Source organism: Centruroides sculpturatus, unplaced genomic scaffold, assembly GCF_000671375.1.
Source record: "Centruroides sculpturatus isolate CEXI.00-Female unplaced genomic scaffold, Cexi_2.0 scaffold316, whole genome shotgun sequence".
NCBI lineage: Eukaryota > Metazoa > Arthropoda > Arachnida > Scorpiones > Buthidae > Centruroides > Centruroides sculpturatus.
The window spans coordinates 33,596-49,045 of record NW_019384641.1 but is presented as its reverse complement, the minus strand read 5'-3'; the positions used below and the strand labels follow the sequence as shown (position 1 = coordinate 49,045).

Here is a 15,450-nt window from a genome sequence, read left to right as displayed (position 1 = left end):
TAATAAGATACATAATGCGGTTATAATAAAATATTGTGCGATTATTTTCATATAATTAAAATTAATATTTATTTATTTTTTAGAGAATACGAGGAAAGCGGCGCTTCCAACGCTTCTAATGACGGCACGCCACTGTTGCGTATGGAACTAAAGAGCCGCAGCTTCACATCCAAAGAGCCGCATGTGGCTCGCGAGCCGCAGGTTGCCGACCCCTGACCTAGGGTCAACAGCCACATAATGAAGTAATTCTCCATTAAGGGAGATCAAAATAATCGCCTGATTATAAAACTTATTCGAATCATTATACATTTGTTTTCAAATGTCTCTTAATTACCTCATTTTTAAAATAAAATAACAAAGAAAAATGCGTGGTTCATCCAATGAAAACATTAACCATTGCAAAACACCTAGGCCTACTAATCTCATGGTGGCTGCCATCTTGTTTACTGACGCGTGGAACATCAAAAAATACGCGTGGAGTTTGCTGACAGGAACCAGAAGTTGCCTGAGATTTCTAACAGAGGTGGTGATAAGTGCTGGTAGCTTCTGAGATTTTATATACGTTTAATGGTTTCCAGATAAGGAGAACAATGCACAGTAAGGACACAAAGTTTGAGGTTCATAGAAAAGCTTTTCTAAGAATATTAACAAGCACTTCTCACAGAAGAGAAAGTTGTGTACAAGTTTATGGAACAAAAAACACTGTGTAAGCGTTGCCGGATTCGGCAACTTTGCGCCAAATTTGGCTACCCTTTTTTTAGTTTGGCGTAAACAATTTAATTTGGCGCATTGACTACTTTTTTGGGCTACATAAATTTGATTTGGCTACATTTTTAGCTACATATTATTTATAAATATATTATTTGAATTAAAATGCACTTCAAAATGGTGTTTCGTCGTTTTTTTATTAAGTAGAGACCCAAATAAAACAAATATTTGTGTTTTTCAAATAAACTTTTGTTTGTCTCCTTTATAATAAATGACTTTATCTATTTCTAAGTAAAAATTGAAATTGTCTGTAGAAGTAATTTTTTTTAAATATCCTTTTTCATGATAAAGTTTTAATACTTATATCTATAATCTAGACATGTTATCCTTAAATAATAAAAGTAGAAAAATAATTTTAATTTTCCTACAGTTATTTAATTTGAAAGTTGACTGAGATTTCTTTATTAAACTAATATGTGCATTTTGGATATATTAGTACCCTTCATCAATTTGGTTTTGATTTTTAAAAGTGTTTTAAGTGATTTTAACTTTTTCCGTCCTGTGGGTACTTTCTTCTTTATCCTCTCCTTTTTTCATGTTTATATGGGGTCGGCGTTTCCTTCTCTAATACGTTTCTTCCATTTCTCCCTATAAACGGCTTTTTCTCTCTTAAGTCCCCTCTGGTTCGAGTCTTCTTCCCCCTTATGTTTCCAACACATCTTTGGCCTTCCACTTTTCCTCTTTTCTTTTACTATCAGTTTTCCGATCTTCTTTCCAACATAATCGTTACTTCTTCGCTCTACGTGGCCAAACCACCCTAACCTGCATTCTTGCATCTTTTGCTCAAGGGGCACACCTTAACAGAACCTCTAATAAAATCATTTCTTATTTTATCCTTCCTTGACACTCCACACATCCATCTCAACATTCTCATCTCCGCCACCTCCATCTTTCTTTTTTGGGCCTTTCTTATTGTCCATGTCTCCACTCCACATAACATTTCAGGTCTAAAAACTGATTTATAGAACAATTTTCCTTTCAGATTGCAGCTAACTTTTTGTCCCATAACACACCGCTAAGCTTTATCCAGTCATCCGTCCAAATTGAATTCTATGCTGCACCTCCGAGTTAAATCCTCCTCCTATCTCGACAAATGTCCCAAGATATTAAAAACTCGGAACCAAAGGGAGCGGCACATTTTGGATTTTAATATTTCTCTACTATTCAGAATCATATAAGCTATTTTAGTTCTGCTAATCTTCATGCCGCTTTCTTCCAAAACTTTCCTCTAATCTTCCAGTTTCTTCTCAGCCTTGATTAGAGAAAATTCACACAGCACAATATCATCCGCATACAGCATACTCTACGGAGCCTTACACTTCACTTCGCACACCATCACGTCCATCATCGGATCAAACAAATAACCGCTAAGGGCCGATCCCTGATGTAAACCATTATTAATTAACGAAGAACCCTTCTGTAGCGCCCACACTGTTCTTAATTAACTTAACTTGAGTCTCTGCTTCCTCGTACATTTCCTTGACGAGCCTAATATATTTTTCTGGAACATTCTTTTCCCTCAAACATCTCCGTACCTCTTGCCTTGATACCCTATCATACGCCTTTTCCAGATCTATGAACACCATGTACAAATCTTCCTGCATTTCCTCGTATCTTTCCATCAGCTGTTTTAGAGCAAAGATAGCATCAGTCGTACTCCTTCCCGGCAAAAGCCAAACTGTTCCTCTCCAATCTCAGATTCCTGATTAATCCTTCTTTCTACAATTTTCTCCTAAATGTTTATAGTATGAGACAATAACTTTATACCTCTGTAATTTTCGCAATTATGTACATTTTCTTTTCTTTCTAATTCTTTACCTTTAAAGATTGGCACCATAATGCTCTTCCTACATTTATCTGGGATCTTCTTCTGCTGCCAGAATTTCTTCATAAGGTCCCAGAAGATATTAATTCCTGTTTTACTCAAATCTCTTCAAGCCTCAACCGGAATCCGATCAGTGCCTACTGCTTTTCCCATTTTCATTTTCCTAAGCACATTTTCCACTTCTCTGCTAAATCTGTCACCACTCCTTCATTTGCTTCTTCATTCTCATATAAAGTTCCGGGGTTTTCTTCATTCAATAAATTTCTAACATATTCTTTACGTCTTTCCTTGACCCTTTCGTAGTTCTTGTAATACCACTCATTTATCATCTTTAATCAATTTAAGAGGTAAAATCTTTTGATGCCTTATCTGTTGCTTTAGCAATTCTTGTTAACTGCCTTTCACCACCTATCCTTTCAAAAAGTTTATAAACCTCTTAAAACGCCATTGCTTTCGCAATAGCCACCGCCTTTTTAGTCATTTTATTTTCCAAATGATTAGTTTCTTTATCTTCCGGCCTTCCCATCAAATCCCACCTTTTCTTTGCCTTTTTTTTTTTGTTTAACTGCGGCTTATACAGTACATCAGCATTCCACCACCAGAATTCCTTTCCTTCTGGCGATCTCTTCCTGAAGTTTTTCCAAATCCTCATCGCCAAGTTTCAAAATGCGATTACGATACTATTCAGCCACCATTTTTTCACATCATCCAAAAACTGGATTTCTTTTAACTTTTTCAATTTCTACCATTTCATCCTTTGTTCAATCTGTTGTTGCTGTTGGTTAAGTTACGGCAACGCAACACTTATGGCGATTTGCCTAGAGGGATGCCTACCGGAAAGTCTTTTTAAGGAAAACTGGCCCGTGGAATTTGCTTGGTTTTCTCCACGTCTGTAACGCGTAAATACGCGTTACAGACGTGGAGAAAACCAACCAAACTCCACTCGGCCATCCTGTCCGAGCGAGGCGCAAACCCACCACCGGATTCCCAGTGCTCAGGGTACAAAGACCGTTCTGCCACTGATTGGCATTTTACTTGTGACTGTGTAATTAGGCAAAAGTAATCATATGGCAAATTATTCTGATTTTCTATGATAAAACAAACGGTTCAATGTTTAATCTTTGGAATAAATGCATGAATCCTGCATCTTTGTCTACATGATTGATTGTCTGAGACACCTTAAGTAGCTCCGTTATTTCATCATGAGTAATTTGGCAAGGAGCAAGAAGAAATCCAGTAGGAAAAATCGTACTGTATTACTTCTAATCAAGCCATAACACTCAACATTATCGCACTTAGTCAAAATCACGCAAAATCTTTGACAGATCGACTAGTTACAGTGACATAGCGTAGTGGGGGAGGCAGGGGCGGCCCTCCGAGGGCGACACTTTTCAGGGGGCGGCAAAATTTCACAATAAATAATAATATCTTGTAAAAATTTGAACCATTTGATTTCATATTTCCGTCCCATCTACGATTCGGACCGACTGAAATGAGCACAGAATAGTGTTACCATTTGGACAGTCCGGGAATCGACTCGCCGTCCGGGAATTATTAATTTTACCCGGGGGATATCGTGCGCAACCTGTTGACCTTTTTTTTTCGCTTGTACGATTCATTCGTATTCATATACACCTCCAATATCCAGTCATCTAGATACTTTACTCCTACCCAACTCTCCCTAGTCGCTAACTGTAGCTGATTTAAAATCGGCCTGCACTGCATGTTATTCTTCGCATTGCAAAATGACATACGCATACGTCAGGAACTTCTGTTCGAAAAAATATCACCTGCTATCCGGGTCAGCGATTTTAAAAAAATGGCAAAACTAGCACGGAATTTTTGATTAATTATTCTGTGACGAAACTGAATTTTAGTCTTTTAAATTGAGATACCTAAATAAGGGGGCAGTAAAATGTTCCTCTGCCCCGAGCAGCTGATACCCACGCTACGCCACTGACTAGCTAGCACACGTGTAGACAGAAACGTCATACAAAACAAGACAGAAGAGAGAGAAACCACCAAACCTATTTAGTACAACGAGCGTTCTTAATTGAAACCGCCAAATTGAAGCCAAATTCAAAACTCCACCAATCAACGAGAGGTAGTAGGGGTAGAGGGTAATAGATCTCCTATTACCCTCTACCCTTAAGCAAGGATTTCTTACGATTTCTTAATAATAAGAAATCCTTGATTCCCCAAAATACCTTACAACATTTAGAGACGGTCCCTTAGGCCACGTGTTGCACACGTGTTCTGAAAACTCACGTTCAGCTATAACGGCCCAGAGCGAATAGTTAAAATTTCGTTAATGTTGTGTAGTAGCTACCTGGGCCTTAATTAATTAATTAATCTGTGCGCTTGAGAGGGATTGGCCAGAATGGCAGTATTGCTTGAACACTTTCTGTGAGGCCACACGTGAAGAGCACATCGAATGCATTTAAGGTCAGTAAGGAACTGCAAATATTCCTCTTTCAATTTGTCACAACCTGTATAAAAGACACTTTATAAATTGAAAACCATTAAAAATATTATTTGTGAAATTTGTATAAATTTACATAAATTCGCTTTATTTTCTTTTTGTGATTACGAAAGAAATATTGTTGATTTATATTTTTAAAATATTGTTTTAGTTTATGAATTAACAAGAAACATTTACAGAGCATTTATTTTGAATTTGTAGGTATATATTTATTTATTTTTAATGATTTTTACATTGAAATGATTGAACTTTCGAACGTAGAGGATTGTGTTTTCATGCTTATGTGGTGTTTATAACAATTAATGAAACGTACTAGACAAGTCTTTCTGGGTTTATTCGGCCACTGTTTGGTAAAAATTGTTAAATAGGACTCAGCAAAGTTGCTAAATAATAAGCAAAAAATATTATTTGACATAAGTTACATCATACTAAAAATTCGATTATTCAATTGGACTATACTTGTAAACAGTCGACACTGGAGACTATTAAAGTAAGTTGCATGTAAAATGAATTTAATTTTCTTTTCTGCCAATATTAATAATTTTAATGACGTTGTACAAACACACCAGTTCAGTTAATTTGCATAAATTTGTGCTTAAAAGTCAATTAACCAGTGTACGGTTCTTTTTAACGTCTTCAAAAATTCTTTAATATTACACCAATTTTGTTCAATACACAAGCAACATAATTAACTGACTTCTGAACCATTCTGTCTTTTATACTAACACGTGTGTGTACTGTATGGGTCCTTATAGAGATCCTATATGAAATGTTTCATAATCCGAATTTCTCGCTTGTCAGATAAATTAGACTTATGCTCACACCAGGGCCCTATTTCATAAATTTACAAATCTACAAGACTTGTAATAATTGCAGCATGTTAACGGATTATAAGGAACTTTATCAAATCTGCTTATCTTGTTATATTTTGTAAATAAAAATTACAAATATAATTTCTAAATTAGGAAGGTATCCTTCCTAATTTAGAAATTAGGAAAAATAAAATTTGGAAAAATATTAATAATTTCCATTATTTAATTTTCCAAAATCTCGTGTTCCAACTCTGGATTTTAATCTACACATCGTACAATATTAATATTTTCCTGTGTATTCATGCAAAATTTATGATTCATCACGTTATTTTCATTGAAAACGTTCACTTCTATTGATTCACGGAGATATATTCTTAATTACAGCATAAATATTTTAGAAAATAGTCATTTTTATAATGGATGAACCAGAAAACAAGTGTGAATTAGTGTGTAAAAGCCGTTCGAAGAAATATTTGAATGTTGCCTACGTATACGACATAATGATACGTATATTGAAAACTTTGGATAATTCCGAAATAAAAAATTGCATGAAAGTTTGCTCATTGTGGAAGGAAATAGGAGAATCCATANGCATTCTGTGAAAACGGGTAAGGTTGACTGTAACGTAATAATCTTTATCTTAGTTATCGTTACTTTTGCCCAAGCAACGCCGGGCCCACCTGCTAGTTCCATATATTTACAAATGTACAAGACGTAATAATTGCAGCATGTTAATTGATTATAAGGAACTGCTTGCAACAGCTGCAAGCAACAGGGCATAGGCCATAAATAAGAATGATTTCTAAATTAGGAAGGATACCCCAATAATAAAATATTAATACTTTCCATTATTTAATTTTCCAAAATGTGGTGTTCCAACTCTGGATTTTAATCTACACATCGTACAATATTAATATTTTCCTGTGTAGTCATGCAAAATTTATGATTCATCACGTTATTTTCATTGATCAAGTTCACTTCTATTGATTCACGGAGATATATTCTTAATTACAGCATAAATATTTTAGAAAATAGTCATTTTGATAATGGATGAACCAGAAAACAAGTGTGAATTAATGTGTAAAAGCCGTTCGAAGAAAAATTTGAATGTTGCCTACGTATACGATATAATAATACGTATATTAAAAACTATGGATAATTCCGAAATAAAGAATTGCATGAAAGTTTGCTCATTCTGGAAGGAAATAGGAGAATCCATACTGAGAGGAAGGATAACGATTGCAGTTGAGGTGAGTTATACTTTAAGATAAGAATAAACAGTAAAACCTGTGTAAAACGTGAAAAAATAGGTTCAGTGCGATTACACAGGTTTACACAGGTTTTACTGTATTCGATTTTGTAATATTTATAATAAGTAACATATACTCATGCAGTTGAAGTGTTCGTGCAACATTAAGTTTAGCTTTACCAACATTTGCGATTATGTGCATACTTTTATTTTCATATAGAATCAAATACATTAGTTTAGTATAGAAAGTAGTGTGCGTTTCCTTCTCGTTTCCATCTCGTCGCGAAAGGTAGCAACGCAAAGAGACGTGATTGGACGATAAATTGTTCAATTAATTTTTAATTTTTGTAATGGCATAGCCATGTTTTTAATCTTCTGTTCGAAATAAACTTTCGTATTACTAAATCTGTGGCGAAATTTTTAGTGACTTTCGAGTGATGTGGTAAAGAAATCTGTAACAAGTCAATTTCTGTCCTAAGGATGTAAAGGAGAAAGAGAGAATGCAAGTTCTACTATTTCTAGAATCAAGTTATTATTATTTTGTACTTAAGCAAATATTTTTAACTGACTGCTCATTACCTGGTTCCTGATTCTTAAGCTAATACTTCGTGGAATAGCGTTATAACGAAGTGCGGACCTTTAAAAATGTTTATCAAACTGAATTTTCTGTAAGGAAGAATGCATTTTAAATGTTTAAACGGTTAAATATAAAGTCTACATATGAACATAAGATGTCAGGTGTTACTTATATCATTCATTTCCTAATGGTCATGAAAAACTCCCACTAGAAATTGCGCACATAGTAACTATAAGAAGTTGAAATTTTTGCGTGTTTATCTTTGTGCAGCAATATAAAAAAATTGGTGCACACGGAGAAATGGAGATGGGCTACCATTTGAAAAAACTGTAGACCTATAAATTACCACTGTTGCCTGACTGTCCTTCCTTAATCTAGAAAATGGAGTTTGATAGATGAACGTCGAAAATACATGTGGAAAGATTAGAGGCAGGAGGGCCCGAATATATTTGAATAAAAACAGATCAGGTTGTTTTAATTGAAAAATTTCCCATGAAAGATGTTACATATATGACCAACATGACGGTATTGCTAGCAGAAAAAGTATGATATATATAGGGGCAAGACACTTGTTTGAGGTGAAGAGCATATAATTCAAATTAAATAAATTAATACAGATAACTAGAACGTAACGATTTATTTTGTTTATATCAGTATCCATTTTTTTTCTGAATAAAGTTCGTTGACAAAAACCATTTTTATTTCATTTATTTTCCTTTACAAATATTAATAAATATTTGTAAAGCGAAAAGCAATTAGAAAACGAGAGCATTAAAGCCTTTTTTGTACTGTACATTGGCCTCTTTGGTTCATATATCAATACAGTTGACGTGAAAATTGCTGTATTTAGGCCTATATAGTTTTCTGTGAAGGTTCTTCGTGTGTGCGTTTTTTTTATAGAACACTTACCCTGTGGTCTAAGTGAAGAATAACGTAAATAGTAAAATTTAAAAACTCATAAGCAGCCGTCCTTATGACCGTGTTTGTGACAAATTATGGTTCTTGTTGAAGTTAGTACACCTCTTTTTAGAAAACCTGCAACTCGTTAGGTTCTTCAGAGCTCGCCCTCTTTCTTGGCTACGATTGTTAACCAAGTTGGAAGGGTAATCTTGAAGAGGGAAAGAAATTTACACGTTGTAATGAATACAAGTAATGCTAGTTATAAATATATTCGTACAATTGGAAAATTCGTTTTGTCGTTTCGTATGGAAGCTGGGTCAAAAAAATGTAAAAGTTCGTTATTACGAGATTCGTCGTAGCGAAATCCATTGTATTTGGTTCCAGAGAAAGTAGAACTAGAAACTGAACCGGAAATGATGGAGCAATACTTGTAAAGCCGCTGGAAGTCGCCTTAAGCCATTTATATCTTGAACGAAAATAGTTCTGCTTAGCTGCTTTGCAGTTTGTAAACAATGTTTTTATGTAAATCACTTAGAAATTGTGTAAAATTTTATAATTATGTAATATCGATGCGGATGATGCGTTGTCCCGTGTGAAAAACTGTGGCAGCCATCTTGAAGTTTCTGTTCGGAACTTCCAAACTTTGCTCCATTACTGCTGCAGCTAATAACTTGTTATGGACATTCAGATGTTTGTAGAGACATTGCTCTCTCAAGACCATCCATGAGCAATCAATAGAATTTCTCGCTCTTGCAGATATCTGAAACTCTTCTTTTATTGCTTTCGGAAATTTTTGTGTCATAATTAATTAAAAGTCACATTTGGAGGAAAGTTTTATGAAAACTTCAATTCTGTACTTCAAAATCGAACTCTTATAAAAGAACTAATGAAATTTGAATGAAAAATTTACAATTAAATATCTTCTAAAGGTGATTTTAATTCAATTTAAAGTCGAAGTTTTCTTATATTTTTCTTCTAAAGTTTGACGATAGCTTTTGCCTTTAAAACTCATTAGAGTTTTCTCCAATTGTTGATTTAGTGATAATACTACTAATCTTTAGGATTTGGTCGTGAATTCTCACTTCAGCAAGGGACTAGCCACTACTTAACTGAGTATAGTGTTTATAAAGTTTCCATTATTAAAAATACAGGGCGACCAGAAAGTCAGTTAACAATTGCAAAGTCCAAATTTTTATTTTATATAAATGCTTTTATTGTTTACAAATTTTAAATAATTGTTCAAATTAATATATATAAATTGTTCAATACACGAACTACAAATGCAATATACAGTGGAACCTTGGTATACGACCTTATTCCGTTCTCGATGTTTGGACTTATACCGAATTGGACGTATACCAAACCAACCTTTCCCATAAGGAGTAATGTAAAAATGATTAATCCGTTCTCGTGTAAAAAAAATGGCTGGCTTTAAACACCTCGCTTTCCTGGCTAGTTCCTGCTTGATTTTTCGTAAGATCAGCGTGTATCTTTTTAGCTTTCTCGCAAATAATTGCTTCCGATACGCTGTCTCCAGCAATGTTTTTCAGTTATCTAAAGCAAAAGCAATTTCTCGACATGATCTAATGTCTTCGATGTCTGTTTAGAAATTGATTTAATTCCTTTCGCAACGTTAGCAAATTTTATAATGTCTTTATTTTTCGCGATTGTCCATATCGTGGTTCTCGGAATACGGTAAGCAACAGTTAAAATCTCGAACACGCGTGTCACCTTCGTATTTTTCAACAATTTAGTTCACCTGTGAACTAAATAAAGAACATTATTTTTGAACTGTAAGACTAAATATCTGCATCCATAATTTTCAGTATAATAAGTCCTGTTAATACATAGAAAGTACTAGTATACAAAATAAATTATAAATAGATAAAAAAAGGAAAAAAAAGGCATAATAATTTTCAACAATCTCTTTTATCAGTTCCATTGTAATTCTAGTCATTTTTTTAGTTTCCTGTCGCTTTTCATTTGTCTTTTTGCGATTCGTGATTAATAAAAATAATAAAATTTTACTTACGAATTAAAATCAGAAAAAATTTAACAAAGTTATAAACCGTTGCACCGTGAACGTCTAGTCTGATCTAGTACACGGATAAGTGCTACTTGTTCATTGATGGCGCGTATAATTGAATTATGTCGTATACCGGACAAAAGTCGTACACCGAGCAAAATTTGTTTCGTCCAAACAGGACGTATTCCGAATTGGACGTATTTTAAAGCAGACGTATACCGAGGTACCACTGTATTGTGTATATTCACGTGTATACCTGGAATTTACAAAGTAAAACGCGGTTAACTGACTTTTGGGTTACCCTGAACTGCGTTTGAATCTGTATAAACTCTTAAGTGAAATATTTGTTTGTTTTTCATATATAGGCCTTACCACGTGATATAATTGCAATCACGAACTTTTATCCAGAATATGTTGTTCGCTACTTCAAAACACAAAATGGCAACGTTAACATCTTGACAGGATATGATGCACATTCGGAAGAAAACATGGAAAGAAGCGATAAAACTAAGACAATACGACTTTTATTGCAGTTGGATGCTCAATGTCGTAAGTATCTTATTAAAACATTAACAAAATGCCCACCAGTGTTTAATTGTGGCATATTATTGATGTTTTAATTGAATGCGAGTCGTGGGTTTGTGTGTCACCAGTGGCTAAATACCTGGAATATTTCGGTTTTTCACGTGTATAATACCCATATAGGGGCCAGTTTGTATAGAATGTTCTTCCCGGAAGGCATTTTGCGAAGAACATTTTATTTGTATTGTTGTAGATTGGATGAATTTATAAGGTTCGTGGCAAGATTCTGTCAAGCCTCTTTTCCACTATTTCGAGAGAATACGTTTTGAAAGATGGATCAAACTGCCAAATCACATTTAGTAACCACACGTGTATTTGCAAATTTTTTGTTATTAATTCAGGTATCCTGAATGAGGGCGGGTCCTAGAATAATTACGAAGAATTATGACACACATTGTTTGCATTGAAGTCTTTTCAGAGGCAGTGTATGAATATTTTCTGGCTTGGCTCTATTTTTACCGTAAAGAATAACTATAATCATATGTTAGAAGGTTGCATGTATGTGTTTTTCAGCATTTATTCGTAAGTTTCATTTGAAAATATTACATTATTCGTATGGCAATTAAATAAAACAAACAAACAAACAAAATAATGGGCATCATCTATTACAATATACAAAATAATAATTTATATCAACATAACTTTTGCAAAGTAATTAGAATTACTTCAATTATAATAGATAATGAATTTCATTTGTTAGAAAGAAGTGCTCGTATGTTTAAGAAACATCGCTCTAACTTTAGGATAAATCCAAGCAGCACTAACCTTAGCCTCGCTTCTCTGTGGTTGAAACATTAGTGCCTGTCCTCGCTGACTGACGATTCTCTCGATTGAATATTCAACTGAATAAGGGCCTGCTTGCTTACAATGGTACTGACTCTAACGTCTAATGCTTGACACATTCTTTCTTCCAGAAACTTTTGACTAGGGCAAGACGAAGCCGGTTATCTACTGGTATTTTCCGCAAATTCTTCAATACTGTTGTGTTTACGTAAAGCTTGCATGATTAGTTCAATTTGTCCAAAAATGTAACTTGTCACTATGTCGCCTCAGTTCTCTTTAATTTATCAGTAACACTGCAATCGAGAACAAACACTTCATTCATAGTCAAAATATCTGCAAATCATTCTGTTGACTTTGGAAAAACTCTGTATTCATGGACATCCTTTTATACGATTAATTCATTAATGGAATAAAATAACTAACACTTAGCAGGCGATCTGCCAAGAGATGATACCTCTTGAGAGGACTTTCTATGGAAAACTGGTTTCTATTTAGATGTTACACACTTGAAGGGAAGTTCGAAAACTTCACGTAGCCAGTCCGTTGGACGGGAACGAACTGCAATCTAAAATATTTTAGACTTCTATCACAATGGTAGGTGGATAGAATCATTAAGCCACTGGTGAGTATGTAAGAGAAGTTTAAAGAATTTAATATGAAAACGTAACGTTTTGCAGGTAACAATAATCATATAAAGGAACGGCGATATTCTCAAAGGCTCATTAAACTTCATTCAAGTCCGTCAAGAAAACTGTTACCAATATGGATCGCTGTTTTTCCTCAACTTCCCGGACTGAAAATAAGTCGTTTCTTGTTTTCAAAAGATGAAATCAAAGAGAAGCTGAAACCTGGTCCCACGTGGTTTACAGAATTGACAGACATTTCTAAAGAAGAAACGAAATGCGTCCTGTGGATTGTAGATGAAGAACTGGACAACACCTTCAAGAAGGTTATACCACAATGCGCAGTAAGCGGGATATCAGATATTAGTTTAGGTCGAACATACAGATGCATCGTGTTTTCGGGGAGGATGGTACACGCATTATCATTTAAGCTGCCTATAGATTATAGATTACAACAAATGAAAATTGCAGAATTGAAGCAATTCAACATTGCATGGAACAATTGTATTGTGTTATATTTCAACAAATACTTTATGAATTGGTGCAACGATCGATCAAACTTTCCCGAAATTGAGATTTTTAGTAAAGAATTTCCGAACATTCCAATTTTGTTTTATAGAAGTTGCATATCTTTCGGTGTGGAACACATCCCGAATATTTGTGAAAACACAAGTACTATAGAAGAATGTACAAAAGATGCATCAGTTCTTGCAAAAATTGTTTTATTGTGGATTGCATGACTTGTAATTTAGTTGTTAAATGCAAGTTTAAGTTACTTTGTTTGAAAAAGATGTGTGCCCCATATATCATTTTTAACTTTTATTCAAATCATTCTGTGTATTTATTGAAGATGAATTGACATTAAAACTGTATAAAATACGAATGTAATTAAAATTTAAATATGACTTAATAAACTAATTTTTAATCAACAATTTTGTTAATGTTTTTTCTCTCTTCACTCTAGTGTCTAGCAGTTGCTAAAAACAACTAAACATTACTTCTCGAGTGTTCGTACCTGAAAACTCGCTGGTCGCCTGACTTTTTTGGGTATTTTTTATGTGTGTAATCCAAATAGGAACCAGGTTCCTGTTGAAAATCTTTCCAAGAGACTCCCATGTGTTGCGATGTCATATTCCATAGAACGAAATATGACTGCTGTGCGAACACTAAGAGGATTTCTTATAGTAAGACCATTATGATTTCAACCAGGCCCACAGTGGAGTGGCTGGGTGTTGAGGGACAGGGCGACATATTCGGATCGACCACTCCTGAAAAATTCCTGAATTTTTGACCAGTCCGGATCTGATTCCAGGTCCCAAAGCAGCAGACTGCCAGCGGCGGGGAAGATCTAAATTTGCTGTGGGCAAGGTACATTCCGCGAGGCCCTCTAGTGGCGCAAGAAGACGGATTTTATAAAATAAAAAGCAGTTGAAACTGTCAAATTTTTATTCCTAAAAATGCAAACTATATTCTTTAACTAACATTAAAAAAAATTAAAGAAACAGAAATTTTCTGCTTTTAGCCTTACTGAAATCCTTAATACGGTACAGCGTCGTTTATCCGAAGGTCGGTTATCCGAAGGAATTTTAGTCGACAAATTTAAATTTTCGCCAGTGCTGTGGCGCTGTAATCTTTGGTTATGTCTTTGGCTACTCAAATATTTTACGTTTTTGATATAAATCAACTTCTGAAGTATAATTTTTTATTGTTTTTATATTTTTCAATATATTTATTTTGTTTGTACAAAAGAAAAAATAATTTTTAACGATACAATAGTCTTCGTTATGCTTAACATCGACGAAAATTCAACGTGAAGCGACACGCAACGGAGAAAAATTTCAACACGGGATAAATTAATATATTTTTTCGTACATAATTGGTTATCCGAAAAATAAGTTATCCGAACAACCTAAGTCCCCAATTGATTCGGATAAACGACGCTGTACTGTAATTGTATCGTAATTCAGCTTATATGCTATATATGCTTCAATATATATATATATAAAAGTGCCAAAGCTGAAAGTCTTTCCTGACCCATTGTATTTCTTAAATAATCTTTTATTAGTTTTAATTTTGAAAAGCTGAGGCAGTACTTACCGGTATTGTTAACAAAATTCGAAGGGCAATGTAAATATTGGGTAAATTTCTTTCAAGTTATTTTCTATTATGTATTGGAGCAGCTGTTTCACATCTTTAATGAAGTTGGGTAAATTTGGGATCATTGTTTGTAATTCTTCATATAATTCGTAAGATTGTAAGTCACTGCTCTCACTCACTCGCAGGACTGAGTGTAAGTCTTGACAGTTTTTTAATATTTGCTCTTTTGGAATATTTTTTTAACTTTCTTAGATTATAGAAAAAACAAAAATTTTCAAAATGTTCATTTAATGACATAAATCCCGAATCCATATTGCTTATTATAGAATCAATCATGGTGTTAAAAAAATCTGTTTCATACCTGCTTTTGGGAAACTGTATAGGTTTATCGCTGCCTTCATCATCGAATATCCTTTTCTTTTTGGCTACCATTTCGTTTTTGAAGTCTTTTAAGATTCGCGCACGTGCTTTATTAATATATCAGTCATGGTTCAATTTGTTTATTATTTTTATTTTTTGCATTTTTACGTTTAACGATTCAAAAGGCTGTTTACTACTAGGAAATCACGCAAGAAACTTTGACAGATCGACTAGCTAGCACAGGTGTAAATAGAAACGTCATACAAAATAACAGAAAACAGAGAGAAACCACCAAACGGATTTAGTACATGGAGCGTTCTTAATTGAAACCGCCAAATTGAAGCCAAATTCAAAACTCCACCAATC

General features: G+C 34.2%; 1 protein-coding gene across 2 annotated transcripts; it reads left to right on the top strand.

Annotated features, from left to right (window-relative positions):
- The first annotated feature begins 5,333 nt into the window (after positions 1-5,333).
- Positions 5,334-13,544, top strand: LOC111626018. Of its 2 annotated transcripts, XM_023369293.1 has the most exons (4): positions 5,334-5,565; positions 6,902-7,137; positions 11,005-11,188; positions 12,682-13,544. In XM_023369293.1, the coding sequence occupies exons 2-4, from the start codon at positions 6,934-6,936 to the stop codon at positions 13,365-13,367; spliced, it is 1,074 nt and encodes a 357-aa protein (XP_023225061.1). In that variant the 5' UTR covers positions 5,334-5,565; positions 6,902-6,933; the 3' UTR covers positions 13,368-13,544. The 2 variants fall into 2 exon arrangements, with proteins under 2 accessions (XP_023225061.1, XP_023225062.1); XM_023369294.1 differs by lacking the exon at positions 5,334-5,565 and having other exon boundaries at positions 6,778-7,137.
- Positions 13,545-15,450: the final 1,906 nt, after the last annotated feature.

Excerpts from the sequence above, each read along its gene's own strand:
- LOC111626018 (XM_023369293.1), top strand. The coding sequence starts at position 6,934 with ATGGATGAACCAGAAAACAAGTGTGAATTAATGTGTAAAAGCCGTTCG. Across the intron at positions 7,138-11,004 it reads GGATAACGATTGCAGTTGAG|GCCTTACCACGTGATATAAT; the intron begins GTGAGTTATACT and ends TTTCATATATAG. Across the intron at positions 11,189-12,681 it reads GCAGTTGGATGCTCAATGTC|GTAACAATAATCATATAAAG; the intron begins GTAAGTATCTTA and ends AACGTTTTGCAG.